At 51.0% G+C, this 17,374-nt stretch overlaps 3 protein-coding genes across 3 annotated transcripts; 1 reads left to right on the top strand and 2 right to left on the bottom strand.

Moving 5' to 3' along the window:
- Positions 1-942: 942 nt before the first annotated feature.
- LOC120713500 (classical arabinogalactan protein 6-like) lies at positions 943-1,575 on the bottom strand. Its single transcript, XM_039999449.1, has one exon. The coding sequence runs from the start codon at positions 1,573-1,575 to the stop codon at positions 943-945; it is 633 nt and encodes a 210-aa protein (XP_039855383.1).
- Positions 1,576-4,009: 2,434 nt separating this feature from the next.
- On the top strand, positions 4,010-8,239 carry LOC120712723 (translation initiation factor IF-2-like). Its single transcript, XM_039998583.1, has 2 exons — positions 4,010-6,044; positions 7,856-8,239. Exon 1 carries the CDS (start codon positions 4,094-4,096, stop codon positions 5,885-5,887), a length of 1,794 nt encoding a protein of 597 aa, XP_039854517.1. The 5' UTR covers positions 4,010-4,093; the 3' UTR covers positions 5,888-6,044; positions 7,856-8,239.
- A 5,702-nt stretch (positions 8,240-13,941) lies between these two features.
- On the bottom strand, positions 13,942-15,180 carry LOC120712722 (dof zinc finger protein MNB1A-like). Its single transcript, XM_039998582.1, has one exon. It carries the CDS (start codon positions 15,024-15,026, stop codon positions 14,277-14,279), a length of 750 nt encoding a protein of 249 aa, XP_039854516.1. The 5' UTR covers positions 15,027-15,180; the 3' UTR covers positions 13,942-14,276.
- Between the last annotated feature and the right edge of the window lie 2,194 nt (positions 15,181-17,374).

Genomic DNA, 17,374 nt, shown 5'->3' with positions numbered 1-17,374 from the left:
TTTGAGATTATAAAGGCTAGATAGTAAAAGCTAGATGATCTAGGTGGATCCAAACAGGCTGTAAAAGTTCCATACTTGTCACTTTGGATTTCACGTACGTTTAAAGGAGTTGATTGCGAGTTTTAAGGAGTTTTGCTCTATAAGTTCCATATGTTGCAATTTTGCAAAATCGCTACAAATGTAGATTATCTCATATATATTTGTAAAAGGAGGTTATAGCAAGTTTTGGTTCAGTAGGCCCTTCGGAAGTTTTATGCTCAGTTTAGTATGCGAGATAGCATGGTGCTATATGTCATGCATAATGGGGAACATATCTAGTGAAAATCACAACATTCGTGAAAATCCATGTAAATCACGACAAAACAGTCATCTAAATTCACCAAAAAAATCACACATGTAGATGATATGATGATACACAACTTGTAAAATATCTTGTTCAAACTCGACTTCGTTTGTGAGATATAAAAATAGTTTGAAATTTATTATTTTTATATCTCACAAACGAAGTCGAATTTGGACAAGATATTTTACAAGATTGTGCATCATTATATCATCTACATGTGTGATTTTTTTTGTTGAATTTAAACGACTTTTTTGTCATAGTTTGCATGAATTTCCATGAAGATTGTGGTTTCCACCAAATATGTTTTCTGCATTAATGTTCACTCAATACGGAACTCACAAAAAAAGAGAAAGAAACACGACTATTTATAATCCATCGATGTTCAAATTACAGACACATAAAACAGTGGGATCGGACAAATTTAACCATACATACACCAAAGAGAAAAACCTAAATATTTTGAGAGGAAAGTCAGAGACGCCTAATAAATCTTCGACTCCTCAAATGTCAAAGATCACCCGTATTCCTCAGAAACATGCCTCCTCTGTAATGAAAGAAGAGTGTACATACCATCAGCGCCCGATGCCACTGGGGCCTGTTTAGAAAGAAAGCATAACGGCGGCGGCGACGGCGGCCACCACGGCGGCGGCGACGCCGGTGCCCATGCCCGCGCTGCCGCTCTCATCAGCGGCTGGACCAGGAGACTCCGCTGGCGTGTCCGAGGCGTGGGTGGGTTCGGGCGGGCCATCGGCGGCTGGGCCTGTGGCCGCCTCCGCCGTTGACGGCTCCTCGGCGGCGGCGGCAGCCTCGCTGCTGCCGGAAGGCCCTTCCGCGGCGGCGGCGCTGCTGTCGGGCGACGCGGCCTCTTCCGACGAGGACGCGGAAGGGCTGCCGGACGTTTCGCTCTCGGGGGCACCGGCGGGGGACGCCTCCGACGCGGTGCTTTCGCTAGGTGACGACGCGGCACCGGACTCGGAGGTGGGCGCCTCGGATGGCGCGGTCTCCGACTTGGAGGCCGCCGGGGTCGCCTTGGGGGTCGCCGCGGCGTGCTCCGGCGACGCCGCGGGGGCCTTCTCGGACTTCTCGGCTGCCGCGGGCGCCTTCGACGGCGAGGCCGACGAGCCCGAGGCCGAGTGCTTCGGCGAGGCGGCCGGGGCCTCCGCGGCGAAGGCCACGCTGGCGGCGGCGGAGGCGACGAGGAGGACGACGGCGAGAGCGAGAGCGCGGGCCATGGTGGGTGGTGCGTGCAATCCTGCTCGTCGGTTCCCGTCTGGTGGTCACGGCGAGAGGAGTCGCCGCTGAGCTATATAGGCGACGGCGGAGGGGAACCTGCCGGCGAGAGAAACACGGTGGAGTCGGTGTCTATATTTGGGCCGCCTCCATGGGCTCCCCCTCCGCCTGCGACGATGGCGGGGGCGCGCGCCATGCGGTGTCCCGCTGGGAAAAGGGCGCGGGTATTTTTGGTCTGTTTGTTTGCAGCCGTTGGATCCGCGTCCTTTCAGATCCTACGGCTGTATTTGGGCCTGCGATCATGACCTGTGACGCTTGACTAGAGTTGACCACCCGTGTGACGCATTGCATGAATTTCGCTCATAGTTTTGTCCGTGTCTGTGACCTTTTAACCTACTCTGTCCAGAATTGGTTTTTTTACACAATAATAAAGTAAAGGACTTCCGGCCCGCCGTAAGTTAAACTCAGAAGTGTGTGCATGCACATGAAGGATAAGAAGATAGAGAAAAAAATACTTACATGCACATAATTTCAAAATAAAAAAATTATAGTTTCAAAACGGAGTATCAAAATTAAAATCTGATTGCACAGACTTGTTTGGTTCAATAAAAGCTTCAAAACAAGATCTCACATCTTTATGTTTTGATCATATAATTTTTTTGAGAGAAAATATTTTTTCGTATATTCTAATTTGCTTATGATGTTTACAAAAATTACTTATGGGTTTACATAATATTGCTTTTGCATGCCCGAGTTCAGTTAAGTGGATATTGATGTTCACATTGAGATAGACTGTTTAGTGTCCATAGTGGATAAATATAAACAATTTTGTTAGATAGCTGAATATTGATTGCATGATCAATAATAGGTAACTTTAGCAGCTCGGTTGAGCATTTTAACTAATTTATTTTGGCATTTTCTTATTGTACACAAAGCAATTTATGGGTTTTAAAAAGTATTGTCGAAATATATTCAAGTGGGATCTTGTTTTGAAGGTATTCTCGAAAGAGATACAATTGTGCAATCGGAATTTAAATTTGATAGATGATTTAAGAACTACAACTTTTTTTAGCTTTGAAATTGCTTGCATGTGCCACTCTCTCACGGTAGTGGAGTGTGAGTTTAGTCTGACGTACAATAGCCTGAACGTATGGCCAGCCATAATAAAGTCATTACCTAAAGTAAATAAATGTATTCGCCTCAGAAAAAGTTAAATAAATGTAGAGAAGTAGAGATGATGCTTGTTCCTTCATGTGTTGTGCTCTGTTCCTGCTTGAAGCGTAAGTATTGGCCTTGTTTGGTTGATCTAGCACACGATTCTCGAGAAGAGAATCTCGCATGTATAGAGTACTAAATGAAGTCTATTTGCAAAAAAAATTAATGATGGGTGTAATTTTTCGTGACGAATCTAATGATGGTAATTAATTGATAATTGGCTACAGTGATGCTACAGTAAACATCCTCTAATCACGCGGTCAAATGTCTCATTAAATTCTTCAGGGTTTCTGAAGTTGGTTTTGAAAACTTACTTAATTTAATACCTCTAATTAGTAGTGAAAGTTGATACAAATTCTAGCATAACACAAACCAAACAGGACCGTTATCATGAAGTTTAAAACGTCGCAGTGCTCCGTAGGAAGGAATAACTATCTATACTAGTGACGGTGATTTATGAGCTGAGTTTTGCGAAACTATGTTCGGTGAAGTTTTCAGTCAAGTCTATCTATACTCTACAGTCTACACCGATTATAGGTACAATGAACTTCTGCACTTTAAAAGTACAGTATCAAATATATCTGTACATGTGCACAGTTACAAATAATGTGCACCCGTTGAAAAAGCATAACAGTTGTCCATTGTGCATTTGTGCTTGAGCCGAATTGCCGAAAGAGCCAGTGATATGGCACCACGCAGGGGCGAAGCTAAGTTATGACTAGGGGGTGCCGATGTACCTAAAAAAATATAAAAAATAATAAAGTTTTTTTGTCACTATATATGCATCTACTTACCTCGATGCGGTACACGCAGAAGATTATGCACGTGCATATGATACGTCATGAACTCAAGATGTATATCGGTAAAAAAATTCTGAAGCATAACCAGTTCATCTACTATTTTAGAGTCAGATACCCATGTTTGAAATTATCAATATGCGGCACCGGTTCCACTGGGCCTGTTCAAAGCCCACAAAACGTTGCGGCCTATTTAAATTAAAGCCCATTACCACCAAACTTCCCGATGAATCCACGAGCATGCGCACACCTTCTCCTCCACCCCCCCCCTCACTGATATCTGGGGCCCATGGCGGTGCGCCTGCGCGGGGAAGTCCTTGCGCAAATCTAATCTAATCCGTTCATTCTCCATCGGACGGCCGACGTCAGAGGGCAGCACCTAACGCGCCCTTGACAGCGCTGATATGTTCTCGGCGAGCCTATGAGAACAACACCAGCTCCGTTCCCCCGCGCCTCCGCCCACCCGGATCCGGAAAACCCTAACCCTAGAGCTCGCCCGGGCGCCGCCATGGATCCCGACGGCGACCCGGCGTTCCACCGCAGCGAGGCCATCTCCGCCGTCCAGGACGTCGACCAGTACTACGGCGACGACGACGACTTCGACGACCTCTACAACGACGTCAACGTCGGCGACGGTTTCCTCCACGCCTCCCACCAGGCGCCGCCGCCCCCGCCCCCGCCGGCCCAGCAGGCCCCGCCGCCGCAGCAGAACCAGCGCCAGCAGCAACAGCTGCCTCCGCCGCCCCAGCAGCAGCCGCAGCAGCATCCACCGGCCCACACCCTCCCGCCGCCGCCGCCACAGGCCCCACCCCCGCAGCAGCAGCAGCAGGTACGCATCCCAGGGGTGCCCGGTCCTGCTCCTGGCATACCTCCCGCCCAGCCCAACCTCCCGCCGCCACCTCAGCCTCCGGCCGCGCCCCCGCCGCCGCTGCCTCAGCACCCCCAGATTCAGCAAGGCGACGGGATGAACCGCCCCGGAGGGAACTTCGGCGGTGGTCCCATCGTGGTCGGGAACGGTGGCCCCGCTGGCGGGGGTGACGGCCCTGGCGGCACGACGCTGTTCGTCGGGGAGCTCCACTGGTGGACGACGGACGCAGATCTGGAGTCCGAGCTCAGCAAGTATGGGCCGGTGAAGGAGGTGAGGTTCTTTGATGAGAAGGCCAGCGGCAAGTCCAAGGGCTATTGCCAGGCCGACTTCTACGACCCTGGTGCAGCCGCTGCATGCAAGGAGGGCATGAACGGGCACCTGTTTAATGGCCGTCCATGTGTTGTGGCCTTTGCCACACCGAACACTGTGCGACGGATGGGCGAGGCACAGGTGAAGAACCAGCAGGCCATGGCTGCACAGACGTCCTCTATGCAGCCGAAGGGTGGGCGAGGCGGTGGTGGTTCCGCAGGGCCACAGGTAGGTGGTAATTATGGTGGTGGCCGTGGAGGAGCTGCTGGACCTGGTGCTGGTGGTGGAGCAGGTGGAGGCGGTGGGAATTGGGGAAGAGGCGGCGGAGGCATGGGAAATAGAGGTCCTGTTGGTAATATGAGGAACAGAATGGGGCCTGGTGGTGGCCGCGGGATCATGGGCAATGGAGGAATGGTTGCTCCGCCACCACCTATGATGCCACCGGGTGGAATGCTGGGGCAGGGTTTCGATCCTACTGGCTATGGCGCTATGGGAAGGATGGGTGGTGGATTTGGCGGTTTCCCTGGTGGACCAGGAGCCATGCCATTCCCTGGGCTGATGCAGCCATTCCCGCCGGTTGTTGCTCCACATGTTAACCCGGCTTTCTTTGGCCGTGGTGGGATGGGTGCTGGCGGAATGTGGCCTGATCCCAACATGGGGGCTTGGGGTGGGGAGGAACAATCAAGTTATGGGGATGATGCGGCATCTGATCAGCAACATGGGGAAGGGGGAAGCCATGGGAAGGAGAGGCCACCAGAGAGGGAGTGGTCTGGTGCACCAGAGAGGAGGCGTGAGAGGGAGAGGGATGTGCCCCCAGCACAGGAGTGGCCAGATAGGAGGCATCGGGATGAGCGTGACATGGACCGAGAGAGGAATCGTGACTATGACAGAGAGAGGGAAAGAGATCGTGACAGAGAGAGAGATCGAGACAGAGACAGAGAGAGGGACAGAGACAGGGAGAGGGACAGGCATAGGGATGACAGAGATCGCTATGGTGATTATCACAGGCACAGAGATCGTGATTCAGAACGCAACGAGGACTGGGACAGGGGGAGGTCATCTGGAATACGCAGCAGGTCGAGGGAGGCCGACCACTCCAAGCGTAGGCGGATGACACCTCAATAATGTAGCTTGGTGAGCTACTAATGTAGAGGCAACAATGATCCAGGGCAGCATCTTATTTGCACACAGGCATGGTTCAGTAGCAACTAGCATCTTCTTAATCAATCTGGCTATGGTGTTCATGTGTCTCCGGCGATTTGTTGTAGCAAGAATTTGAGATGTAAGTGAAGCTTAATCTGATTACTTGTTTGTTTCCAACTGTAACCCTCTAATTTTAATTGTACTGTTTGGTAGTCGCATGCTGGTAACACCATGTAATATGCCTTTTTGTACCGGGACTTTTCTTGTAACTTGTCATGTACAGAAAATTGTTTCTTTTTCCATTCTGATTTGTTCATTTGTAGCTACACGGCATTGTCTAAGGCAACAATTGTAACATAGTGTACTTGTCTAGGACAATGGAATGTAAATTTTGTTGCTGTAACAATTGATGTCTCCCTGTAATCATCTTGTTTGGCAATATGTATTTAGGAAAAGGGAATTTGTAAAGGCTATTTTGTTGTATATTGGGTTTGTAATACATTATTGATTGGAAGTGGGAGCATTGATATATACATGTAGAGAGGATGATGCAATAGATTAACAGTTATGTTGACCTCAATCGCATTGTGCCTATTCTTGATTTCTTGTATGAATATGCATCTTAAACACTAGATAGTGTATCATCTGTACGAATCATTGACATAATTTTTTTTATATAAAGATGGATCACTTGAGCACCTGTTCGGCTAAGCATAGTAGCATGCACACAGAATGATTCTTGAAAATAGGAGGATGAAGATATTAATGAATTGTTTAGTTGAAATATTTGAAATGGTTTTAGTGAACTGTTGTAGGACTTGAAAAACATTATGATGGATGATTGGTTTCATTAGAGCACAGAATTGCTGAACATTCATTAACGACTTATTTCTGCCAACCTACTAGCTGCTTTACAATATTTGTCTTTTCCAGTAATGATGAATAATCATATTTTCAATAAATATACATGGTGTGGAGGGAAAACATTTTTATCTTTACTTTGATAAGATACTTGGCGAAAAAATAAGTTAGCTAGGTAGACTCTGGAGTTCAGTCTGACTAGTAACTTATCCTGGTGGACTTCAATAAGTACTTTCAGAGCATGCTATCTTTGATTTTTGGAATAAGGGCACACTTGGGTATGCTTGAGTGGTATTTTGTGAAAAATATTACTTACCATTTAGTTCAGTGCCATGACTTCTTTATCTGAAGATGATCTGTATTTTGCTACATAACTCTGCATGATTCCTGGTCGTTTGCAAATATGCTATGGATTACTTTATATTTTTTTTATATATGTTACATGTCCAATATTTAGTGCTCTTTTGCGCAAAGATGGAACATTTGTAGTCTATTTACTTGAGCTGTTGACCTTTTGGAGCTTCTAGATGTTAAATATACTCCTTCCGTCCCAAATTATTAGTCGATTTGGCTTTTCTAGGTTCATATATTTTGCTACGCACCTGCATATATATTGTAGCATAGCAAAATCTATGTATCTAGAAAAGCCAAAACGACTAATAATTTTGGACGGAGGGAATATTGTATTAGGATATCTTCCTAGCTTTCTGTACATTTGTTTTGCTAGTTTTCAGTACTGTTTTGCCATTCTGTATCAGGAATAGGGTGCACTCTGTTTGTGGTAAACATAGAAATAGTATGGTTATGGCTGCAATGCCATATTCCTTGTAATATTTTTAGATACTATGTGGAGGGTGCTTGCTATAATTATTTCTTGTATTTTCCATCGTGAGGTTCTTCCATCATGTGAAGCCACAGTATGCTTGCTTTGACTTGTACCTGGTCTTTAAGTGGTACTGCTGTGCTTTATCACGGTTTTTGCAGACTTCCCAATGCTATGTGGCTTGTCGTGGTTTATTCTCATGCACTGTTTTGTGTTCCGTTGTAACTTTTTATATGGACACTAATGCATTTCTTCTCATTTTGCAGGAATGCGTGGTTGGGACCCTGTTCAGCTGTGCAAAAGGCCTACTTCCCTGGATAATAGTTGCTGCCTCGTATTGTATGCAGTGTTAAATGTCTGAGTTTCCTGAAGACGTAATGATCTAGTTGTGTAATTCAGGACTGATGCTTTGCGTTGTTGTTATCGAAGAACTGAGACAAATATGTCTGTAGTAGCCTTAGGATGATCAAATGGTTTGTGTTATGGTTGTCCTTTGCCCATCTACCTCTGTTGGTAGTGGACAAATTATAATGACTTTTTGACATTCTTGTTGTTCATCCTTCTTTGAGACATGTAACTGATTGTTGCTTCCTTCCTTTTTCCCTCGCGCGGGGTGGAAGCATGGCTGGTGTACCTTGCGAGTTATGATCTATTTTTTGTTCGTTGTTGTTATATTGTCCATATTTAACAACCGTGTGATTTTAGCAAGAAATTTCTGCGCCTTTTATTGTGGGTGTCCGGGATTGTGCAATGGGTGCAGTCTTTTCACTCATCCTGTGACACTGACGCATGGCATCTGTTAGTTTATTTTTTATCTGGGATTTGCACTGTTTCTTTTCGCTAGCTCATGCTACAGTAACAAAGCTGATGAACCATGCCAAACTGACTCTATGAGTCCTAGTTGGATCAAAACAGCCTCGCCCTTGCTACTGTAGCGGATGCCAAACTGACTCTATGAGCCATACTTGGATCAAAACCACCTTGAGTACAAAATATATTGAATTATTGATGCAAAACAAAGCCCTGAGGTGTTCGAAGTCGTTAAGACCATTTTTGCCCCATATGCTCCATAGGTGACTTACTGATTCCATATGTTTCATTCTTGGTGAATTCTTTTGCACACAGCATTTCAGGATGAATCTAACTCATGTTTGCATGTTGAATGTATGTCTACCAACATTAAATCCGCCTTTTTTTTCCATTTTGTTGATGTATGACAAGAATACAGTGCTTTTATATGTACTATCAATTTGATTGTTCATCACATTTTCTTCTTGATTTATAATCTATCAGGCTAAATAGAGCAATGAAAGGGGTGCCATAGAGGTGATAGATTGTGTTATCGACTGGTTTGATGCCAAAATCCAATTACCATTAGAGGGGGTTGGCACAAATATTCAAAATGTGGGCGAGCTGAACGTTGCTGATTTGCCAATAAATTTAGTCAATGCTAATTTTTTGGAATTCAGCCAAACAAACGTCAAAATTTACAGGCTTGCTCGTATTTTTGGCAGGGAATATTTTGGAACCCAACCAATCAAGTCCTATATACCCTTAGGCTTTGGCCTAAAAATTTTCACCTAGTTTTTGATGCCATGGGAATATGAAATATTCGTATAATCTTCATTATCTTCTGCGGGCACTAAGCAAGTGTGGCTAAAATATCTGTGGTTATGCATAGGGATGCAAGTGGGTACACAATGGTGTTTTACAGGTCAACTAAATAATTATGATGGCATGCCATCCTAGTTCATTTCTCCTCCTAAATTAATTTCGCACAATGTCATTCTAGTTCATTTTGGCCCTGTTTAGTTCCCACCCCATAAACCCCGTAAACGCAAAAAAAACGTCACATCGAATGTTTCAACACATGCATGGAGTACTAAATGAAGTCTATTTACAAAACTTTTTGCATTGATGGGCTGTAAATCGCAAGACGAATCTAATGAATCTACTTAATCCATGATTTGCAACAGTGATTCTACAGTAACCATCCGATAATTATTAATTAATCATGAATTAATTAGCATCATTAGATTCGTCTCGCGATTTACAACCCATCTATGCAAAAAGTTTTGTAAATAGACTTTATTTAGTACTTCAAATTAGCAAGATTTCAATGCAAAAAAATTTTGCGCTGGAACTAAACACGACCTTTATCAAAATTTTGGGTCGTCCCAATAACCTAAAGTAAATCACTCTGTTCGCTGTTTGGTTCCTCCAGCCAGCCAACAGTATTTTCCTCTCACACAGCTCCAGCACCGGCCTCCAGCCACCAGCCAATCAACAATATTTTTCTCTCACACCACTTCAGCACCAGTACAGCGAACAGAGTGATTTACTTTGTGAGAGGAAAATATAACTTGCATCCCTAGTTATGCACCTTTAAATATAGAAGCTTTAGCTCATATGAGCTACCAGCATATCAGTAGGAAATTCAATTTGTTACCAGCAATAAGTAGATCTGACTCCTAGCGTTCCTTCTAGAGTAACATTTTACCATTGACATTAGTGTATCCTTTGGTATTTGTGTACCCGTCCCTAGATTTGGTATTGGGAAAAATTCAAATTACTCCCCTAAACTGGTTCAATTTACTGCAGGGACGATCAAACCTCGTGCCCTCCACCAGCAAAGCTGGTGGCATTACTTGTTCTTCCGGCCCTTCAAGTATACCCCAATCTACATCATTATTTGGTAAAATTTTGGCGTGTAAAACTTGTGAGCGCCAGACATTTTGAGTGTGCATCTTCTGCCACTTGAAACTAGATCTGACCGTCATGTAGGCCGGGAAGACGAAAAGCCCGTTTTCTTTTGGACCTAAATTCCACGCCCAACCTGGCCATTAAATCCATCAGTCCGGCAAACTTGGGCCGAACATCAGTTTGTTTTTAGTAGCCAAACATGTGTTTTAATTGGAAAATAAACGATTCACCACGGCCTTAAACGGCCGTGGGCCCGGCACAGAACATTTTTATGCTCAGGTTTACTCAAAACTGATCGTCTTGACACATTTCACCATGGACTATCAGATGTATCCAACTAAAACGCTATGTCCATACTAGCAAAAATGTTATGTCTGGTCCAGTTTCTACTGTCTTTTCGAAATCTTGCTTTAGTCTCACTGGCAGGGTGATCGAGGAGCGTCGACGACGCTTGGCGCCTCATAATGTAGAGTACTTGACCTGCGTCAAGGACTGGGAAGATGCTGATGCAAGGGCGCAACATGATGTCGAGAAGTTGACGCGAGATTTGGAGTTAAAGTTTGGCATCAAGGACAATGCTGAAGGTCAGGCTGCTGGAAATGAGTAAGTACTTCACAAATTCACATGGAAATGAGTTAAATCATGATCATTGATTCTTCTATTGTCTATGTTTGCTAGGTCTGCCTCTGTCAATGGCTAGTCATGAGAAGTGAAGGCAAGGGGCAAGGCTGGGCCTAGGCAAAAGGCCAGCAGCATCACCAAGTCAGCAGTAGTGTTTTGCAATTTGATCTTCTGTTTGTAATGTACTAATGAATCTGCTGAACTTGAACAATGTGATGTAATTTTGAACAATTATAGAGTTTGGCTGTACTCTTTTTCCCTTCCTAGGGTTTCTCACAAGGGTGAGTTTTACCTAGGAAGATTTTTAATGAGGCAGCAACACTTGATCACATAGATCAAGTGTTAAAACAGCTCTATAATTATGTTATCACTTATCAGTTAAGTGATATTTTGCTATATGTCTCTGTGTGTGGCTGGCTGTGATCTGTGATCTTTTTTTTTGAATTGTTTGTTAAATTTGGAGTAGGGTGAGATGTATTTTGAACTATGGTCTTCGGGCGGCCCGGCCTGGGCTGCAGTGCCGGGTTCCAGCAGGCTGGCCCGGCACGAAACAGGCCTGCGGGCCCGTGCTTGGGCCGCTGGTAGAGCCCGTGGGCTGGCACGGCACGGCTAAGAGCGGGCCAGACCGGGCTCGTGCTAGGCCATTCGGGCCGGGCGGCCCGAATGACCATCTATATATCCGTGGGACCGGTCGTTGACGTGACGCGGCATCGTACTTTCTGCGATTCTATTTTCCTTCAAATGATCTGTATGAGTTGTGATTCTTCTGGTTCAAGCAGTTACCCCCAAACTGCAACAGCGCGCTTCGTCTTCTGGATTTTATTTACGAAATTTTCAACTCCGAAAACAAATTGTAGCTCCTGCTACACTTAATTTATACTTTTTTCACTAGGAGAGGTAACAGAGGGCTCCCCGGCCCCGCTGCCAACGCGGGGGATGAACCCGGTCGCCGGCCCGAGGGCTGGCTCCAGGAGCCACTCGGACTCACCAGCCCCACTACCTAATTTATACTTATATACAGTAGTTTTATTTGTAACCCTTATGTTCTCTTTTCATAGTCACCCATTGCTCTTTTCTTTCTGGGATCTGGAACATGCTCTCGGCTGCACGAAGATCGCCTTCCTTGGAGGATAGCTGTCTCTTTGCTTTTCTTTCATCGTCAACGCCTAGTAGTTTGACATTTCAGCCTGTTCGGTCTCTGGAAGTATTGCACTCACAAAATCAACTGCTACAGTGAATCAGCCACTCCAAGTGAATCAGCCACTCCATACCCGCCAACCGAACGAACCGACGTTCCTTGCCAACCGAACTGGCAGCTCGCCGGGTTCCTTGCCAAGCCGGCAAGCCGGGGGTTGTCTGAATTTGGCTGTGTTTAGATGTTTTGCAAAAAAAATTTACGATAGAATCTTACTAATTTGAAGTACTAAATGAAGTCTATTTACAAACTTTTTGCACAGATGAGTTGTAAATCGCGAGACGAATCTAATGATGCTAATTAATTCATGATTAATCAATAACTAGCGAATGATTGCTGTAGCATTACTGTTACAAATCATAGATTAAGTAGGGTCATTAGATTCGCCTCGCGATTTACAGCCCATCCATGCAAAAAGTTTTGTAAATATACTTCATTTAGTACTCCATAAATGTGTCGAAACATTCGATGTGACTTTTTATATTTGTGTTTACCCGGTTTATGGAGTGGGAACTAAACAGCGCCTTTGGAGCAGAACCATGGCGCGGCGCGCCTGCCAAGCGTCAGCCCGGCGGCGTCGCGTTCCGCCACCTGGCGCCGGGATAACGCGCATCGAACCACCCCGCCGGCCCGACGCAGGTACTACCGCAACGTGACGCGCCCGCGCATCCGCCCCCGAATCCGCCCGTCGGGACGAGTGTTGGCCGCCGCTGCTGCTGCCGACAGCACGCGCCCGCGACACCCGCCACGATTCTCGGAGGCCGCCGGCGCGGCTGCTTGAGTGCCGCGCCGGGCCCGCGCCCCCGACGCGCCCTCTGATCGGGGGCTCTGATCTGACCCCGACGTGCGCGCGCCCCACCACAAGCCCCCCACCCGTCGCGGTCACGGCTCACGGGCCGCGCGCGCGTCGTCGTCGCCATGCCGCCGCCCCCTTGCCTGCCCCCCTTGGCTGACCGACCGTTCATGCACCGGCACCCCCGCTCCCAGTCCCACCCGCCATTCAAGCCGCGGACCGCGACGTCCAACCGAAACCGGACGCGCGCACGCGACACTGCACGGCCCGAACGCAGGCACGACGACGCGGCCCCGGCCCCGTCGAGGAGGTGCGGGCTCCTCCGCCCCGGTCACCCGGCGCGGGCGGGGCGGGGCGGCGCCTGCCGGTCCTACACACTTGCCATGTTGCCATCAAGTGGGGTTGGAGCTCGGCGTCGGCGCCAACCGCGCCCCTAGCGCTGCTGGCCCGCTGCTCCGCGCGCAAGCAATTATTCCCTGGGCCGCGCGCGCGCAGGCCACGCCAGGCGGCCGGCCGGTCACGCGGCGCGGCCACGGGCGTCGGCGAATGATGCCGGGGAGACGCACGCGTGACGCCGAGAGGCGGCCGCCGCGGGAATCGGATGCCTTGCCGCGCGGCGGCGCCCGGGTGGTGGACGGGAACGGGAGCGAGATGGCTCCCCCACCGCGCGCTCGGAATCATGGGGCGTGCGCGTCAGGCTGGCTGGAGCCGGGGAATCATCTACTCGAGGCTCGCCGCTGAGGCATCGATGCCGAAGAATCTTCTGGATCGTTGCTTCGGCGGCGGCCGGAACCGACCCACCCACCGGCGAATCGTGTCGCCGTCGACGTGCCAACAGCCATCAGCAGCTCCTCCCTTCTCGTGCGAGGAGCTAGCTAACTGCTGATCATTCGACTCCAAATTTGCTGATGAACACCATGATCTTGCTCTTGCTATTGCCACTTGCCAGAGCGAACACAGAAAAATCAACGTTTCGCGCAGGCGCCGGCGGATCGACGAGGATCATCACGACATCGAGATGAGAGACCAGGAAGAAGAGATTTGCAGATGAACTTGTGCATCATAACCATTTAAGAAGAAGCTCAAACAAAGCTCAGTCTATAGACAGACGAAACACCACCCTCGGAGCTGTAGAGTTAGCCATCTGATGAGTAAAAACACCCAGCGGCCACTAGTTGACCTCCCAAAAAAAACAAAGCTAAAATCAAGGTCGTCGTCGTCGTCACGATCATATCATATACCCCAAAGCATGTTATCATGTACCACTAGTTAAGCTGCAAAGAAGAGAACCGTTGATCAGGTCGGTCGCAAAACCCACACCTGAGCACGGCGCGGGGCGCGCGCGCGCGGTGTCCGCCGTCGCGTGTCCTCCGCGTCACGGGAGGTTGAGGAACAGGCCGGCGGGGTCCGGGTCGGCGAACCCGGCGCTGCCCCAGCACGCGCCCAGGTCGAACGACGCGGGCCACTCGAACGAGTCCGGCTCCACGTCCAGCCCCTTCCCCGCCGGGAAGTCGGAGATGCCGAGCCCGAGCGCGACGTCCGGCTGCAGCAGGTGTGCGAGGGAGTCCTCCTCCTCAGCCGCCGGGACCACGAGCTCCGTGGTGATCTCGCTCGCGGGATCGGTCGTCGTCGGCGTCGGCGTCGTGGTGGTCGCCGTCTTGGCGGAGTCGGCGGCCGGGGCGGCGTCGGTGGCTGCAGCTGCTGCGGCGGCGGCTGGAGCGGGCTCCGGGGGCGGGGCGACGACGCGGCGCTTCTTCTTGGACGGCTTCCTGGGCTTGTCGGAGCTGGTGGCGGCCGCGTAGGACGAGGGCGGCGAGGACGAGGGCTTCTTGCGGGTGCCGCCGCCGACGGGGACGTTGCGCAGCGTGCCGCCCTTGGTCCAGTAGCGCCGGCAGCCCTTGCAGAAGTGGCGCGGCTGCGACGTGTTGTAGTTGTTGTAGTAGCAGAACTTGGTGTCCCGCGACTCGCACCGCGGGCAGGGATCCCCCTCCGCCGCCACCTGCGCCGCCGCATCCGCCGCCGCCGCCGGCGCGGCGTAGCCCTTGGGCCGGCGGAGGTCGACGCCCGCGAACTGCTGCTGCGCCGGCCGGCGGCCCGGCTCGGCCGCCGCCGCCGAATCCTGCATGCGCGACGGCGCCGTCGGTGCCTGCCCTGCGCCCGCGCCCGCCCGCGGCGGAGAGAGAGGAGAGCGGGGGCGAGGAGAGGGAAGGGAGTGGGAACTGAAAGCACACGGACGCGAGGAGGGGACGGTTGCCGCCGGGGGGTTCGCTAGGCTTCTCTCTTATGGTCGCGTCGCGGTTATGGCGATGGCGACGCGCTCGCGGCTCGCGCCAGTACACGCCATCCCGGCGAGTACCCGATCGACCAGCCAGACTGCTGCCAGGTCCCGCTGGGCTCCACGGGCCAGAGGGGCCACGGCGCGTGACGTGAGGGGCGGCGCCGCCGTGAGGGCGACCGGGGCACCCGGTGGGGCCGGCGCGTCAGCGGGGTATTGACCTCGTACAGGCGCGCGCGTGATCGCTGTCGAGCTTGTACCGCGAGGGACGGGGCACCCGGCCCGTCGCGGCCCGCCGCGCCGTACGACGCGCGCGTGGCGCGGCGAGCCGCCGGCAGCAGCGGCTTGGCCGACGTGTCGGCGCCCCATCCGTCGCGAAGCCACCGCCACCGGCGAGTTTCCCGTGGGGTGTGGAGTTGGGACGGAACGGAGCGGAACCATGCGCCGTGTCGGCCACCGGCGGCTCGGCTCGGGTGGTCCGGAGCGCGCCACGTCGGGGGCGGCGCGTTGGTCGGGCAGGGGCAGCAGCAGCTAGCCTAGATGTGGGGCCGGGGCGGTACCGCCTTACGCGGGGCCCACGCGAGAAGACGCCTGCCACCCGCTCCGTGGGGCCCACGCTAGAAGACGCCTGCCTGCCGCGCCGTGGGGCTCAACCGCCTGCTCCTGGATGCCTCTACTAGTGCTGGGTAAGGATGGATCTAAACATCCGAATTGGTAGAACAAATTTGATATTTTAAAATAGATATGTTTAAAATTTTATGCTAATCTTTTTTTATATTATCAAGCATGTTATTACACATAAGAATAAAATTTTGTATAAATTTGTTTATGTATTATTTGCTCCCTACAATTAAAAAGGTGAAAAAAGATTCGTATCCGTATCCGATCCGTATTCGAATTTTTATATCTATTATTTGAGAATATATATGATAAATTTGAGGTTTAATTTTTATGAATCTTTACAAGATCAATGTTAAATACAAGACTATGAATTTACATAGTAAATTCTATATCTTATTTGTCCATAATCGAAAAAAAATAACTAAAAATCTGACATTCGAATAGACATCCGAATCCATCCTTAGTGCTGGGTGATTTTGACCGGATTGGCCAGCGCATAGACTTGACGGCGAGGCCCCGTTAGGTCAGCCCACGTTTTTAGAGCGAAAAAAAAAGTCACTGCTTTGGTTGAAGGATCCAGGCTCTCGCCCGATGGCCGCAAGTAATCCCACATGATCCGATGCTCCATCGCTGACCCATCACGCACGTCAGACTCTGAAACATGCGACGGGTCAGTGGTCATGAGTCCCGAACTCTGAAACCATCGCCGGGCCGCCGGCCGTACGCCCCCTCTGGCACGGTGGGCCCCAGCGCCGAACCGCCTGCGCGCGCGCCCGGCACATGGCGTCGCGTGGACGGTGGTCTCCGTCGCCGCGTGGGTGGGGCCCCGGCAAGGACCCCCCGGCCTCCTCCGACGACGCGCGAGGCGCGACGACGCATCACGCAAGGAATCGCGTCGACCACGCGCGCAGCCCCTCGGCCCGCTGGCGGGTGCCGGCCGCTGGGCTCGCCCATGCGCCCGTGCCGTTCGTGGTGCCGCGTCGCCCGTCGTCGCGCCAGAGGAGTTCGGGTCGGCGTCGCGTCCACGGCGCCGCCACGCGCACATGGCCCGCCCGAGCCGCCGGTGGGCAGCGGGCCGCCTCCAGAGTCCAGTAGGCTCGCATCGCATCGCATCATCTGGAGGGGCTCGCCGGTCGCCGCGTGGGCCGCCGGGCGCACGACCTACGGCGGAGGCGCGTGGGGGATCTGCCGAGAACGACCGCGCCGGGAGCCGATCGGATCGCACTGGATTCCGCCCCCGTCCACTTCGTGCGGCGCCGGGGTCCACCCGCCGATGACGCGCCCACCACCGATCCGCCGGGAATCGGCCGTCGCCCTCCCGCGCGCTCTCACTCCCACCCGCCGCGCTGGCTTTGTTCCCCCATGTCGAAGACGATGGGCACGACGTTCTCCTCGCCGGTTCCCGCGGTTCCAAGCCAGGCCACCGCGCCAGGCTGCCTCGTTCGATCATTGCCATCATCGCGAGCCCACGCGCGATGGAACCAGGAGCAGATCCGGGCTCGGTTTGTTCAGTTCAGCAGCTCGACGTGCCATGTGCCGTCGCCTATCATTCGAGGCGCGCCATCTGATCTGACCCC

Source organism: Panicum virgatum, chromosome 6K (assembly GCF_016808335.1).
Source record: "Panicum virgatum strain AP13 chromosome 6K, P.virgatum_v5, whole genome shotgun sequence".
Taxonomy (NCBI): Eukaryota; Viridiplantae; Streptophyta; class Magnoliopsida; order Poales; family Poaceae; genus Panicum; species Panicum virgatum.
Note: the sequence above shows the minus strand (reverse complement) of the source record. Positions and strands in the feature narration are given on the sequence as shown.